Source organism: Gambusia affinis, linkage group LG10 (assembly GCF_019740435.1).
Source record: "Gambusia affinis linkage group LG10, SWU_Gaff_1.0, whole genome shotgun sequence".
Classification (NCBI taxonomy): domain Eukaryota; kingdom Metazoa; phylum Chordata; class Actinopteri; order Cyprinodontiformes; family Poeciliidae; genus Gambusia; species Gambusia affinis.
The window spans coordinates 27,401,549-27,418,243 of NC_057877.1; the positions used below are offsets into that span (position 1 = coordinate 27,401,549).

Sequence of the window (16,695 nt, forward strand, 5' to 3'; positions counted from 1 at the left end):
TCGTCTGAAGTGTAAAATATAGACATTAATCAATTAATCATGATTAATCGTTTGTCTATAAGAATTAATAAGAATATATTCTCGTCGATGGCCATCGAAAAACAAAGAAATTACCAACAACCCAGAGTTTCATATTTCTCCTTTTGGGTAAAACAGTTTTACAGACAGAGATGTTTTTGTCTGTATGTTTTGTACAGTTTTGGTGTAATTACCGCTTTGAATACAATACAGCAAAACTACTTTTCTCAGTCTGTATACTCCATTTAACAATTACTAAATTAATTGAAAATTCTTTCAATAATTGATAAATCATGGTTCATTCCATTAATCGATTATTAAATTAGTTGAAAATTACTTCAGGAATCGATTAATCACATTTAATTTGATTAATCGCTTCCGCCCTAATGACCTATACTCAGTATGGAGCAGTGATGTGAACGTTTGCGTCGCTCCGTCAGGTCCCTGCACCCCTGAGGCCCTGCAGAGCAACATGCGCTGCGAGGACCGCCTCGGCTCCGTCAGCTGGACCATGTTCGCAGACGCAGAGTCGTACCTGGCTGTGGCGATGGGGGAGGACGGCCACATCCACCAGTGCGCCTCAAACACCACCAGCTGCACGTGGGACGACCTGCACTGCGGCGAGATTTACACCGTCAACGTCGTCGCACTTGACTACCATTGCACCAGCATGCAGAGCAACAGCACGACTATTCTGATGGGTAAATACGATTTTAAACTGCGTAACGTAAACATGTGGGACTTTTATCTTGTAAAATGTATTGTTTTTTTGTGATAATCCATTTATAAATGTCAAACTTCCTCCTTCTTCTTTCAGCGCCTTGCATACCTGGAGAGTTGAAATCATCCATCAACTGCTCTACAAAGGTGACTGACAGTTTAATTGGCTGTAAATCAGACAATGGGGCATAAAAAAGTATGAGAATAAAGTCAAATTTACAAGAATAAAGTAAAAGTATTTGGAGAATAAAGTTTTAAAACTACAACTTTATTCACCTAACACAGTGGTTCCCAAAGATTTGGATTACAATAAAATCCCCCCCCAACTGGTCACACATCGTTCAACCAGACATAAACCTTTACACATATTTTGTTTTCAAACTCCTCTGAAGTTTATTTCACACTTCGGGTTGCAACAAAACAAACTACAAACCATCTTTACGTTTTTTTTTTTCATTCATCCATACGGTTTCCCACGTCCCCCCCTGCAATGGCACTGCGCCCCACTAGGGGGCGCGCCCCACCCATGGGAACCACTGGCCTAACATGACTTTAATCTTGTAATTTGATGGCTTAATTTATGTAATTTTTTCATGTTTTCTTGGCTCCAACATTCCGTCTCATCAGGTGAAAGTAACTAAAACTTACTTTCGTCTTCTCCCAGGTCGGATCGCTGACCTGGAACGCGAGTGAAACCGCAGAGTTTTACATCGTGACGGCAGAGACCAACAGCGGCCACAAAGTGCAGCTGAGCACCAACGACACCTGGGCGTTCATTTCTGAGTTCCTGTGCGGTCAGGAGTACTTCCTGTCGGTTCAGGCGGCAGACTCGGTCTGCACCAGTCGCCCCAGCCAGCCGTCAAAACTGTTTTCAGGTAGATTTCTATGAAAACCTTTTATTTTTTGTAGAAATTGGATTCCAAAATCCACCAAAGATAAAACAAAAGAACATAATTGGATTTACGTCCGGACCATTGGACTTTAAAATGATTTCAAAGTGTTAATTCACCAGGACTTTGTTTCTATCCCTGGAATACAAGAAGCTTTGGGTTAGCATTTGAAAGTTGCTCATAGGTCTAAAATAAACAATTATTTTAATAATATTAATTATTTTGATGATACAATTTTTTCTTTTAATTAATTAAGTTTTTGAATACAATATCAGAAATACATGAACATAATCAAATAAATAATTGAACTCCTTTGTTAAGTCAGAATTGGACTTAAAGTTTAGATTTTACTGCCCAAAATGGACCAACATGGCATTTCTTTAGTAGATTTGAACCGGGTGAAGCTGAAACTGGGTAGAATATATTTACACATATAGGTGTTTTTATCTTATATTCAAAATACATATTGCATTTATTATATATATTATATAGTTTTGGCTTAAACTACTGCTCTGAATAGATCAATTTCTCATCAAAATTACCTTTTTTAGAGCCAGTATACTCCAGTGAATGATAAATCAATTACTAAATTAGACGATGATTATTTCAATAATCAATTAATCGTTTAAGCCTCTGATGCTTATCTTCTTAAAAAAACAGTATTACCATAAATGATGAAAAACTAACAGTTGGTTTGTTTCTGTAGGGAACAAAATGGCTGCCAGAAAGTTAACATTCAATGATTTAGAGAAAGAAATGGACTTTGGGTTTTCTATTTGGTTTTAGTGAGAGAATATGCTAAAGTGGTTGAGTTTTAAGGATTTTTAATTTATCTTTACCAAATGTGATGATGTGCTGTATTGACCTTCATCTGATAACAAACCTTAAACCTCTTTATATTACGTCCCCGGCCGCAGAGCCCTGCCCGCCCACCGAAGTGAACAGCGTCTTGAACTGCCTGTCGAACATCGCTCTGCTGTCGTGGACCGGCTCGGCGGGGGCGGAGTTCTACACCGCCACGGTGATGCCAGAAGGCGGCCAGCCGATGAGCTGCGCGTCTGAGAACGAGCGGTGCGCCATTCCCAACATCCCGTGTGGGAAGCGCAACCTAGTGACGGTTGTCGGTTCCAACGGGATCTGTGATTCTGACCCCAGCATGTCTGACATTCTGCAGTCGGGTGAGTTGGTAGACATTTAAATGCCTCTTTGATTCTTTTCTTATCCCAAAAATTCCAAAAAAGAAGCTTATTTCTCATGTTTTTTCACTTGCACACAGTATTAAAGGTATTATGCTTCCTTAAACAGGTCAGGAATGTCTATGATCTGTACAAAACATGTTCAGTACATTTTTCCCACAAAATAATTCCTATTTAATGAGAGTCGAGTCTGGTCAGTTCTTAGGTTGCTAGGTGACGGGCTGGGGTTGCTAGGTAACGGTCTAGGGTTGCTAGGAGAGGTGCTGGACTTGCTAACTTGTAATGTTGCATTTGGAAAGTTTTTGAAACAGCAAATTTTCCAGACACCAGAAAACATGAACTTATTACCAACTAACAAGATTGGCTGTTTTTAGAAGCAGCGGCAACTAAAATCCAAGTAGAAAAACAGGCAAAATGTGAATTTTGCTTCATACGTCCCCACACTATAGCCTCCAATTACCTTTAAGTCAATTCAATGAAACATCATCCTGTTTAATTCACCAACATAACATTTATCTATCTTTTGTACTTTCAAAACCTAAAGGTTTTGAAAGTACAAAATAAGGTAAAATGTGAATTTTGCACAATAGGTCCCCTTTATTTCAGTGAGAAAGTACTGGTAAGGGAGAAAATATGAATTAAATACATAAATAATCTGTGCAACAAGATGTTTTCTGTTTCTGCTGCTGACCAGGTCATCTCCGTCTCCTGTGTTTTTCCCCCAGTGCCCTGTGTTCCCACCGACGTGCGAGTCACGATGAACTGCTCCGCAAACGAGGCGGTCGTGTCCTGGAGTGCCAGCGATGGCGCTCTGTTTTACAAAGTGATGGCAGTAAGCACACAGGGAGCCGAGTCCAACTGCGCAACAGAAGAAACAAAGTGTGCGCTGACCAAGCTGACCTGCGGACACCGGTACCACGTCCAGGTGGTGGCGCAGGACAACATCTGCTCAAGCTTACCAAGCCCAGCTGTCGCGTTTGAATCAGGTTAACATTCAGGATTTATATGAATCGCCTTTTCAAAAAATAAAGCTGTGAATAAAGTGCTGTTTGTGAAGTTACACAGTCAAAACTTCAGTGACAATCATTTTTGTAATTTAGGTTGTCATAAAAGTAAAACATGGGAGTTCATTTTTTTAAAGTGATATTTTTACTCATTCCCTCATTTATTTATAAATACAAGTTTCAAGCATAATATTTAATGTGCTAGCTAAATATTTGGCTCCAGGCTATTTAGTTATCAAGCTAAATATGTAGCTCTAAACAAAATACATAGCTAATAAGCAAAATAGCTACTTTGGAGCTGAAAATTTACTTATAATATAAAAATGTCATTTACAAATTAAATGTTTAGCTCCAATATTAAGCTATGAGCTAACTAAACATTTAGTTTATAAACTAAATATTTAGCTCCAAGCAATTTAGTTAGCAAGCTAATATGTGGCTCCAGACTAAATATGTATCTAACTTGGTAAACAGAGATCCAATCTCACCAGCAGCAGGATAAATATTTAATTTACAAACTAAATCTCTAAACAAATATTTTCTTTAATTTACCAATTAAAAATTTAGCTGGCTCATTGCAGAATATTTAGCTAACATGCAAATTCACCTACCTACAAGTGAGTGTGGTCTTTCAAAATAAAGGTTGGGTTTTGCAAATCTCTATATAAACTTCTGCTACCAACTAAATATTTAGCTCCAGCTGTTTAGTTAGCAAGTGAAAAGCATAGCTCCAAACTACATATTTATTTTGGAGATAAATTTATTTTGGAGTTAAATATTTAGCTAGCAAACTAAATAATTAATTTACAAACTAAACTTTAAATTTCAAACCAAATTTTAAGCTATGTACCATTTACAATATTTATCTGGCAACCTCAGAACCAAATGTTATGAGCTAGCTTACCTAAATTATAGCTGCTAATTTTTGACTGTGTAACTTTACAAATGGCGGCCCATTGTGTCTAAATAACACATAAAATGTTTTTATGTTTAATTACGTCTCTCAGTTCCCTGCACGCCCAACATTGGCTCTGTGATTTTGGACTGCTACACCAACTCTGCGCTCCTGGACTGGATGTATTCTGAGGGCGCCTTGAACTACAAGTCCACTGCTCGGTCCTCTGGCGGCCATGTTTCCAGCTGCTCCACCAACTTCACCAACTGTGAGCTGGAGAACCTGCAGTGCGGCCAGACCTATGAGGTGGAAACTGTGGCGTCAAACGATCAGTGCAGCAGCCCACCCAGCGCCACACAGCAACTGGAGTCAGGTAACCGCTCAACAAGAAGATAAAAACCTCAAATTCAGAGTAAAACTGAACTAAATATTCAGTTTAGTTGCTTTATAGCTTGATTCGCTCAAACAAATTTTAATTTTGTTGAATTAATTAAACTCAAAAGCTGCCAAAAACAATTCAAGGGATTTGTTCCTCCATATTTCCCATATAAAAAGTCTTACTTTACTAGAGTAAAGTGGATTATTTAAGACTACAGATGTGCACAAATTAGAATTCTGAAAATAAATCTACTGAATTAAAACAGCAAAAATTAAGTTTCTCAATAAAAATATTTGTGCTGGGATGAGTAGGTTTTTTCAACTGTCAAAATTAATTTAGTTTGTAAAACTTCGATGGACAAGAGTCACATGACCATCAACCAGATGTTACTACTGGCAGAAATGACGAAGAAGACGACGACAGGAAATAGTTGGAGGAGGATGACGCAGCGTGTTTTTAATGACCTAGCTTGTTAATAAACTTATGATTAATGATAAATGACAACAGTTACACATAAAGTGCAATTTGTATTTGTAACCCAAGCTGCTCTTTGGGTTTGCATTTATTGAATCATTTGTCATGAATTTTGATCTACTGTTGTCTCAATAAATTTTAATTTATGATAAAGAAAAAAAATTCATAGAAACTTTATTCTTATTATTTTCTCCAGTTTGTTCCACCAGGGCATCAATATCAGTAAATTCAAAAGTATGATTAAATACAGTTACTGTGTTCAAATTAGTGATATAAATCACAATTATTGATTAAAGGGCGTCTCAGAGAAGTCTGTTTCAAATGGGAATGGTTCTTGGGAATCGAATTTGTGTTGCTAAAAATGATAAAAGCAGTAAGTGGGTTTTTTTTAATTGTAGTTTCTGTCATAAAAGTACCACAAAAATGTTGAGATTAAATACTAATTCCATACTGGAATACACATTTAATTATCCTTTTCAGATTTATTGATATTTATTCAATGAACAAACTGTGGAGAAAATAGTAATACTAACAATCCCGACAAAACATAATTAACTGGAATTTATTGTGACACTAATTCTAAATTATGATTACAAATTTATCATGAGTGATGAACAATAAGTTAAATAAATTACTATAATTCCTACAAGTGGATCTCATGTCCATTTTCATCCACATTAAATCCGCCTAGCCTCCATTTTTATTTCCCCGCTGTCCCTCTTAAATCACAAGTTCAAGAGTAGGAAGAAATTAAGCGCCTCTTCAGGGGTAATCCTTAATCTTCTCCTTTTCTCCCAGTGCCCTGTCCTCCTGAAGACGTTGTGATCAGTCTGGACTGCGATAGCAACGTAGCTCTGGTGGAGTGGCAGGCCAGCAGCGGCGCAGACTCCTACATCGTTCAAGCTTTCGGCGTGCAGGAACACGAGACCAACTGCTCCACAGACTCCGAGTCCTGCATCCTGTCCGACCTCATGTGCGGCTTCACCTACAACGTCAGCGTCGTCGCCGTTAGCGGCGCGTGCAACGTGTCGCAGAGCGAAGTGCAGCAGCTCACAGCAAGTAAGAAAATGCTTTTGGTTTAAAATTTGAAATAAAGAACTGGGATAAAAAATGTTGATGTAATTAGGAATGTGAGTTATCAATGGGCCTGTCAAAGTAACAAATTATACTGGACGATAAATTATCCCAGACGTTATTATGATAAACAATAATATTATTGTTTTGAGATAATTTTCATGTCACAGGTGCGGTATCTATAGGAAAGGATTTCAAACGAAAGTTTTTGTAAAATAGAAAAAGAAACAGGATATGAATGAACAAGTATGAGAATATTTTTTTCTCTCCTTCCTGTTCTGGTATCGGTCCGCCATCTTTGTTTCTGTATCAACTGTTCCTGCTTCAGAATGACCAGCAGCGCCTTCATCTGCCACAGTTATAAATTTTACTGGCCGATAAATCGTCCCAGTAATTATTGTGATAAAAGAAAATATTGTTGTCTTGAGACCATTTTCAAGTGATATAATGGCAGAAATCAGGCAAGAATAGATTCTCAAATCATTACATGCTAACATTTAACGCTGGAACTAGAGGACATTTTAAACATAAAAATAAACAGAAACACAAGAAAAAAACTTATAAAACTAATTATTAACTCAAAACTGTGACTCAAAAAAAGGATTAGTTGAAAAATGTCAACTGTCGTAGAAAGATATAAAAGAGAAAAATGATAAATAATATAAAATAAAAATTATTGAGATTGTTTTAATTTCTCATTAAATTAATTGATTTAATGCTAGTTGTGAGATATATATATATATTTTGTAAAAAATATTGAAAAACAGACTGAATTTAAAAAAACAAAACAAATTAATGACTTAAAAAAATCATTGAACTCCCTTTTTATTTATTTATTTATTATTTTTTTAAACCCACTAATGAACCATGAGTCGTGAGTCGGTTAACTGTTTGCTGACGTGTTGTGTAGCTCCCTGTGTGCCTGCGCTGGTGGAGGCCCGAGTCGTGTGCCAGTCCGGCGGCATCATGGTCTCCTGGGAGCAGAGCAAAGGCGCCTCGTCGTACTCCACGGTGGCGCTCAGCAGCGGCGGCGGCGGCTTGGTCTCAACGTGCAACAGCTCCTCAACCACGTGTCTGCTGGACGACGTCCTGTGTGGCCTGAACTACTCCATCACCGTCATCGCATCGGACGACATGTGCAGCAGCGGCGAGAGCTCAGCCGTGGAGATCGACACAGGTTCGGTCACCATCCGGGTTTAATTTAGCCTTTAACACAGAGTTTCTCAAACTTATTCAGGCTGAGGAACTATTCACAGATTTACCGAACACTCCCGGACCAACTAACCTGAAATAACACAACGTCTTCATAAGTACAACCTGAAATGAAAATATTGGTCTCTTAACTCTCTAATTACTGTTTCTGTTGTCCATCATCAGTTGTCTTTATTGTATGTATTTGCCCATTAAAATGAGTAGAGCGTTATTAGAAAGCAAAGTCTTAAAAAACAAGGAACAGTTCTCACCAACTGAGTCCGTTCAAAAGAATCGCATCATTTGTGAACGACATCAACACTCTGCAGGTTTGACTTTCTCCGATCATTTAAGTATTTCTGGTGTTGTTTTATTTACACCGGTATCTTCAGTCTTTCTTTTGAGTGACCCAGTTTTAAGCCTCTTCTCCATTACTATTTTTACCCCAGTCCTTTGCTAAGCTAGCTGTAGCATTGCACTTTAAGTAGACCTTACAGACCACTAGAGGGCGCCTGCAGACCACAGTTTGAGAAACACTGCTTTAATGTTATGACTTCATGTTGTGTGGTTCATTTTATCCTTTTGTGTCGGGTTGCAGCGCCGTGTGTGCCGCAGGAAGTGACGGCGCAGATGTTGTGCGGCAACAACACCGGCGTGGTGTCATGGGCAGAAGACGAAAACGTCGATTCGTACTACGTTCAAGCTTTGGGGCCCGACGGTCACAAAATATTCTGTGACAGCGTCACAAACAGCTGTCAGCTTCCCAGCATGCATTGTGGCCAGACCTACAACCTGACTGTGACGGCTCAAGATGGACGCTGCGACAACAGCGACGCCTACCTCAACCTAAAGTCTGGTAGGAATACATTTACATATTCTCTTAAGCTTCAAATTATTGGTTGTCATGGTGACGGGGAGGAATTACGTACAGGAGTCGACTCCAATGGTGTACTGGGGCCGTTTCTGAAAAAAAAAAATTTATCTAGTAAAAATAAGAAAATTTGAGTTTGAAAAGGCAAAAATCTTCAAGAAAACTCAAACATTTTAAATTAATCCTGGAAATTTTATAGAAAATTGTTTCTCACAAGTTTAATTTGTGAGAAACAAATCAGTAAGTTTGAGATTAATCTCAGAAATTTTGTAGAGAAAAACCTTTGAAAATTTGTGAGAAAAAAAATCACAAAATTTTAGATTAATTTAAGACATTTGGCAGAAAAAAGTAAGGAAAGTAAAAAGTCAAAAAGTTGCGAGAAAAAAACTTTTTGAGATTAATTTTAGAAAATTTCTAGAATTTGTTTTTACATTTTTTAACTCTTAAGTGTAAAGTCTGTAAAAAAAAATCTAGTTTCTTTTTATCATTTCAGAAATTTTGTGGGGGAAAAAAACAAGTACATTTCTGAGTTTGAAAACTGAAAATTTGTAAGAAAAAAAATCTCAAAATCTTTTAGATTCATTTCAGTTATTTTATAGAAAAAACTGGAAAGTCCAGAGCTCAAAAAGTCTAACATGTAAAAGTTTTGGCTTAATGAGATCATGAAATGGTTTTTCTAGAATATTTGTTAAATCTCATAATTTGTGAGTTGATTTTTTTTCTTCTTCTCGCAGATTTTCAACTTTTTGAGTTTTTTGTGTTTCTCCTCTCTGCCAGTCCCTTGCAAGCCCACGAACGTCGGCGCCTCCCTCCGCTGCCACTCGAACTCGGCTGCGGTGACCTGGGAGCAGGCCAGCGGCGCGCTCTCTTACGTTGCGGTCGGCGTTACTGCAGACGGGACACACAGGGCCGAGTGCAACAACACGATGACCTACTGTGACCTGAGCAACCTGCAGTGTGGACAGACCTACAGCGTCAGCGTGTTCGGTCTGGACGAGTCCTGCACTGGCGTGGAGAGCAACAAGACCCGCGTACGGACAGGTAGGCACTGAAGGTCGCCTACCTTAGCTAAGAAGCTAAACTTTATGAATACATCTGTGTTGATAGCTGATCAACTCCACATCGACCTGCTCCCGTTAGAATAACTTATAACTGGAAATATGCAGGTGATACACAGCTGTACACGATGATGTCATCATGATGCTTAAAACAGTGTGGATGAACAGAAATAATCTAGAGTTATAGATCTAGAATCAACGACCAGCTTCAGTTATTACAGCTGGAAACTAGAGATCAGGCTGACCTCTGACCTGAACATTCAGAGTCGCATAAAGACAGTTACAAAGTCGGCCTTCTATCAGGTGAAGGACATTTCCATGTCCCAGTAAGATCATCTAGGTAATATAATAATAATATAATAAAGTAATATAATGGGACAATAATGCAAGAGCATATTATCAAAGAACTTATAAACATTTTACACTGGAACTGGAGAACATTTTAAATGTCTAAAATAAACAGAAACATCAAATAAAATAAATCATGACGTCTCTGTAAACAAAGTCGTCCTTCATGAAAAGGGCAAGTCGAGACCAAAACTCCAGACTGAAGACTTTAATCAGCCAGTTTTTGGTAGGAAGAGAGAAAAGAGATGAATATGGATGTTATTGATTTTGTTTTAATTTATTGCTTTCTGTAACAGGCCTCCCACTGGCTCCCTGTAGCTCAGAGAATAGACTTTAAAATACTGATGTTAGTTTATATATAGCACCAAAACACATTAAAGACCTGCTGTTAGCGGTCCCTTTGATTCATAGTAACGTGAACATTGATCAATACATTTGGTTGATTTTTGACCAGATGTGATATTAATTGCTTGTTTCATGACTGGTGGCTGTCATGTTTAATATGATGTAAATCACTTTGCCTCTGTCTCAGCTCCATGTCCGCCTCAGAACGTGACAGTCAAGGTTCAATGTGCTGACAAGGCGATGGTCGTGTCCTGGGCCCCCAACCCGGACGCCCAGTACTTCCACGTAGCCGTGGTGAGTGGCACCGGCGCCAGGCTGTACTGTAACTCCAGCACCAACTCCTGCACCATCAGCGGCCTGCCCTGTGGGCAGCACTACAACGTCACAGCGATCGCCGTTAGAGACGCCTGTGAGAGCAAACCGAGCGCCATGGTGGAGACCTGTTCAGGTAAACGTCCTGAGGCCATTTTGTCTAACAGAGTAAAATAAATCCTGGTATAATGTACGACTAGCGTCGCAAAAAACCGATTAACTTCATAATCGATTATCCTATCGATTATTCTGACAGTAAATCGGATAAACTGGCAGATTCTACAGATTTTTCACTAAGCTCCATTAGCCTTTTTCATACAGTCCTATAAATAATTTAAAAGATGCAAATACTTTTTAAAATAAGGAAGAAATATATATTTTTAGCCTAAAATGCAGTAATATATCATTCCTTTAGTAAATCGTATATTTTTGATTTAATTGCTGCTTTGAATATGTTTTTCAGCAAATTGCATTTTTTGAGTCAGTAAACTCCAGTTACCGATTAATTATCTTCTAAATTGGTTGAAGATTATTTCAACAATCAATTAATCATGATTAATCCAATTAATCGTTTCAGTCCTAAAGACATTCAATTGTTTATTTTTTTTAAAACAAAAAAGTGTCTCTTCTCCAGTTAATGATTAATCGATTACTAAATTAGCTGAAGATTAATTCAACAATAGTTTCAGTCATTGTACTAATATAAAATGTTTTAATTTTTGGAAAAACAGAAAAATTTGTATTTACTCCAGCTAACAAATAATCGTTGATTATTTCAACAATCGATTAATCATGATTAATCATCTCAGTCCTAATAATGACATTTGATTTCATTTTCATTCTGTTTAATTAGAGTTGAAACTTTGAATCTGTAAGCACTTTGTCTTGCCTTGTGGCTGAAAATGTGCTATAGAAATAAAATTACCTTCACCTTTTACCTGTACCAACTGGTCAGGTGTAATGGACATCACATTTTATATAAGGAAAATATTCAGCTAATGCGACCCTTATGTTCATATATTGTAAAGAAGTTTCTGCTGAATAAAAAGTGAATGAAAAGTAACATTCCTGTCCTGTTTGATGTGCGACAGCTCCTTGTGTTCCCACGAAGCCTAATGGCCACCTGGACTGCGTGTCAAACTCAGCCTGGGTGTCCTGGACCGCCTCAGAGGGCGCCAGCAGCTACTACGTTCTGGCCACGGCCGCCAGCGGCCAAAACTCCAGCTGCACCTCCTCGTCCTCCCTATGCGAAATCGCAGATCTGAAATGTGGGACTCTTTACACCTTCCATGTCACGGCAGTCAACAAGCACTGCAGCAGTAATCACAGCAGCACCTTTGAGATTGAGACAGGTATGCAGCTTCACTCAGGCCTGTTTGGTTTAGCTCATTTTTGGTTTTCGCCAGCTTGAGGATTCTTCGGACCTTCCACACCGGCTGTGTTCCCTTTTCAAATTTACTCAAAACTTTGTCACTATTCTGTGAAATCAAAAAAACACAAAAAAAATCACATGACTAATTTTGTTAAGACAAAAAGGAATTATAAAAACATCGTCCACCCACCACTTCCTGTCGTCTTCTTTGTCATTTCCACCAGCAGTAACGTCCAGTTGTTGGTCATGTGGCTCTTGTGATGCGACAATAAGTGTTTCCATCAGTTTTGATACTGCCTAAAAACCACTTCATCATATCACTAAAAACGTTTTAATGAAAAGAATGATTTTTTCCTTTTTTTTTCAAAATTATCCATTAATCACATTTTTATAATTCCAACAGACACAATTACACTGTCAATAGAAATGCAGCCACTAGTTGCTTTTCCATTACAAAAATGCACAAAATTTTGTCAATATTTCGCTAATGGTGAAAAAAACAAAAATAAAAAACTTTGCAATTGCGGTGTTTCCATAAAATAAGAAACACAATTAAAATCACACGTGAATAAGTTGGTTCATGTGATAAGTCATGAAAAATCAGGCAGCGCCATCGTCCTCCTACCACTTCCTGTTGTCATCTTTGTCGTTTCTGTCAGTAGTAACATCCTTCTGTTGATCACATCATGATGCGAAAGAAAGTGTTTCCATTGCAGTTTTTCAAAATACACCAAAAAACTTAACTTTTTGAAAAACTGTCAATTTTATTTTTGTAATTAAAATTTGTGCAATTATATAATCAATGCTACTACTTGCTCTAGTCAGCAGCATTAAGAAGATATTACAGAATTTTTCATGTTTTGTTTAACAGCCATCCAGACACATAAATGATTGAGTCGGTGCCAACATTTGGTATATTTCTGTTTATTTCCGTTCCTTTAGGTCCTTGTGCTCTACAGAGTGTCAGTGCAACATCTGCATGCAACGGCAACACCATCCTGGTTGAATGGAAACAAACGCTGGACTCGCCGCTCTACCTGGTGACAGCTGAAGCCGGAGATAAATCCGTCATTTCCTGTAACAGCTCGTCAAACCAGTGCGTCCTCCATGATGCCCAGTGCGGCCAACACTACAGCGTCATCGTGTCAGCTTCCTCAGACAAGTGCAGCAGCTTAAGAAGTCCCCCGATGAAGATCAAGACAGGTATTTAAAACAGAATCAGTTCCCCCTTTATGAGCCCTTCACTTGTTGTTGTTTACATCTGGAAACTTTGTGCATGCGCACAACGCTGGAGGACAAAAAGACGATATTTTTACTTGCCATCCATAACCGCCGTAGAACGACTCCGTTAATAAAATGAAACCTGGAGACGCAGGTATTATTAACTTAGTGCTTTGTGCCACAGAAAACTGTTGAACAACTCAAAACCACTTTTTTTTCTCGCTCTCTTCTCACCTAAGTTGCCATAGCAACTGACAACAACGACACATTATGTTTGAGGATTCAAAATAAAAAAACACTCAAACATTTCCCACACAAAGAACAGAACATTCAGAACATTACAGTTTTATGTTTTCAGGCTTGAAGTTTATTTTGTGATTATTACAATTATTAATAAGTGATCGCTGCGGTAGACTAGCTAGCGCTGCTATTTGCTAAGCTAGCGCTGCTATTAGCTAAGCTAGCTCTGCACTGGTTGATTAGCTAATTTAAACATCTGCTGTCCTGGTGATCTGTCAGAGTTGGTGTGGGTCGTCTTTTTTTTATTTATTATTTTTTAACTGAACCAAAACTCACTAAATTCCACATCTACATGTTAAGGTTGTCATAGTCAAGCTAGCATAACTGAACTCTCCCTCCCCATTTTTTTCTAATTAGAACTTTTTCCTGACCTTGTTATCAAGTTGTCACAGCGTAGCAAAGCACTGCATCCCTTTTTATTTTATATATCAGGCGTACATTTAAGATTTAGCGCGTGATATTGATGGTAGTCATCGTTAGCCTCCAGATTTTTCCCCGGTAGCAGGGAGATGATTGGTGATCTTATAACTATCCACATCTTTTGGGATATTTAATATTTTTCTCCTTTAGCTCCCTGCGTGCCGAGCAACGTGACGGTGGTGCCGCGGTGTGAGGACAGAGGGGCCGTGGTTTCCTGGGAAAAATCGTTGGTGGCCACATCGTACTGGCTGACGGCCAAAGGACAAGATGGCCACGTTGTGGCCTGCAACAACACGGCCAACAACTGCTCCCTGTCTGCCCTGCACTGCGGCCAGGCGTACGCCGTGAGCATCACCGCCGTGGGAGAAAACTGCACCAGTTACCCCAGCAACGATACCTTCAGAACAGGTACAACTGGAGCAGAAACGATTAATTGTTCATTGACATAATCGTCAACTAATTTAGCAACTAATCGTTAACTGAAGTGTATAATCATGACTGGAAAATGTCCCCGCCACCGGATTCACTCTCTGACTTCCTTTATTTTGTATTTTTTAGTGCCTTGCGCGCCGTCTGATCTCGCCGTGGACATCGACTGTGAGACCAACTACGCCCAGGTGTCTTGGTCTCACACCAACGGCACTGTGAAGTATTTCAGCCGCGCGTCGTCTGCGGCTGGCGCAGCCTTTTACTGCGACAGCAGCAACACTTCCTGCACACTGAAAACCCTGCAGTGTGGCGACAACTACAACTTCACTGTTAAAGCCTTCGACGGGGCCTGCAACAGCTCGGAAAGCAAACCTCTGCAGGGAGGAGCAGGTACCAGAGTTAATTTAAAATTAAAATAACTTTTCTTTTTTTATTGGTGTAACTCTCTCTCTCTTCTGCATCAGCTCCATGCCCCCCGTCTCGCCTGAATGTCCGGATGCAGAGGATCAAACTAATGTTCTGGGCCATGATATCCTGGGACAAAGTCATCTGTCCAGGCGTCGAGTATTTGGCTGAAGTGAGAGGCTGGATCCAAAACGACCCGCTGGCCCTGATGAAAGTCTCCTCCTACTGGCAGCCCAGGCCGTACTTCGAGCTGCCGATTCCTTGCAGCTCGGCTTTCAACGTGACCGTGTTCTCCAGAAACTCTGGAGGCGTCAGCAAGCCGTCCAGAATCTACGCAGGAACCACAGGTAGGTCGGGATTCACAACGTTACTGGAAAAAACAGGCAGCAAATACTGAACATTCACTACAATCGGTGAAAACATCACAAAAACAAGAAATATGACGCTTATTAGGGCAATGGTGGACAGAAATTTTAAAAAAGACAAAATTTCAGTCACTAAACTAAGAAATTTTTAGATTAATTCAAGGGAAAAAGTACATTTCTGCGTTTTAAAGCTAAAATTAGCTAGAAAAATCTCAGAAATGTTTAGATTAATCTGAGAAATTTGCTACAAAAAAAGTACATTTCTGAACTTGAAAAGTAAAAAGAAAGTAAAAATTTTGAGAATAACTTGAAAAGTCAAAAATCTGCAAGAGAAAAGTCAGAATATTTTTAAAATTAATCTCCAGAATTTTCTGGAAAATGTCTTTGTTTGAAAAGTCAAATATTTGCTTAGAATACTCCAATATTTAAATTAATCTCTAAATTGGAAAGACAAATTTTCAAAAATGATATTTTTCTTGCATTGTTTGGACTTTTGAAGCTCAGAAATGTTCTTGTTCTTTCTATAAAATTTCTGAGATTAATTTTACATTTTTTCTTGCAAATATTCAACTTTTGCAGCTGAATTTATTTTTTATTTTTTAGAAAGTTTCAGATATTAAGAAAGGCCCATCATAAATAAAAGTGTTTATGCTTCAGTAAAATCTCCATTTATTCTCAAATTTCTCTGTTTTCCCTCCGAGAATAAAAGTTACCATTTAATAAAGTTGTCAATTATTACTGCTTTATGATATATTGATTTCGAAATGTACTATAGAAACTATAACATGTTAACAATTATTGATGCAAATATGAATGAATGTCAGATATGGATAAAGAAAATACTAATAAATTTATTTACTTATACTCTCTTCTTTGAATTTGTAAATATACTTTATTTTCTTAGTGTATAACTTTGTTTATTATTTTATTAAAGGAAAGTTCAGAGTAGTTTATTTCGATTACATCGCTGTCTGTTTGTCTCGCAGAGCCTTGTGCGCCGCAGAGGGTTAAATACAGCGGGAACGCCACGTCGGCCATCTTGTCCTGGGACGCGTCGGTGTTGGCCACCATGTACACGGTCTACAACGTGTCGGGGGGAAGCCGGGTGAAGCTGTGCAACACCACCGGACTCTCCTGCCAGCTGAGCAACTTCAACCCGGCTGCCACCGCAGTGACAGCCAGCAACGCTGTGGGGGAGAGCAACCCGAGCCAAAACATAACAGGTCCGACAGAAACGCTCGCAGAAAACACAACCAACGTCTCCAAGTTGGTTTCCTCTCTTTGAAGAGAATTAAAGGCCCAGCCAACATTTATGCCTCGTATTAAGACGATGTTGAAGGACCGTTGAAATTTTGAAATAAAGTACATTTCCGCCAAGAAACTAGGAATTTTTTTGAAAAAACAACAT

General features: G+C 38.7%; 1 protein-coding gene across 1 annotated transcript in view; it reads left to right on the forward strand.

The window, feature by feature from the left end:
- The window catches only part of LOC122838567, a 58,519-nt gene that overhangs the window by 39,228 nt on the left and 2,596 nt on the right, over positions 1–16,695 (forward strand). The window contains exons 42-58 of the mRNA XM_044129307.1: positions 459–719; positions 836–885; positions 1,403–1,613; positions 2,546–2,806; positions 3,550–3,810; positions 4,836–5,096; positions 6,375–6,635; positions 7,561–7,827; positions 8,440–8,697; positions 9,490–9,753; positions 10,651–10,911; positions 11,867–12,127; positions 13,090–13,350; positions 14,239–14,496; positions 14,647–14,907; positions 14,982–15,269; positions 16,274–16,510. Coding sequence (XP_043985242.1) covers positions 459–719; positions 836–885; positions 1,403–1,613; positions 2,546–2,806; positions 3,550–3,810; positions 4,836–5,096; positions 6,375–6,635; positions 7,561–7,827; positions 8,440–8,697; positions 9,490–9,753; positions 10,651–10,911; positions 11,867–12,127; positions 13,090–13,350; positions 14,239–14,496; positions 14,647–14,907; positions 14,982–15,269; positions 16,274–16,510 — 4,182 coding nt within the window. The remainder of the gene's footprint in view (positions 1–458; positions 720–835; positions 886–1,402; positions 1,614–2,545; positions 2,807–3,549; positions 3,811–4,835; positions 5,097–6,374; positions 6,636–7,560; positions 7,828–8,439; positions 8,698–9,489; positions 9,754–10,650; positions 10,912–11,866; positions 12,128–13,089; positions 13,351–14,238; positions 14,497–14,646; positions 14,908–14,981; positions 15,270–16,273; positions 16,511–16,695) is intronic.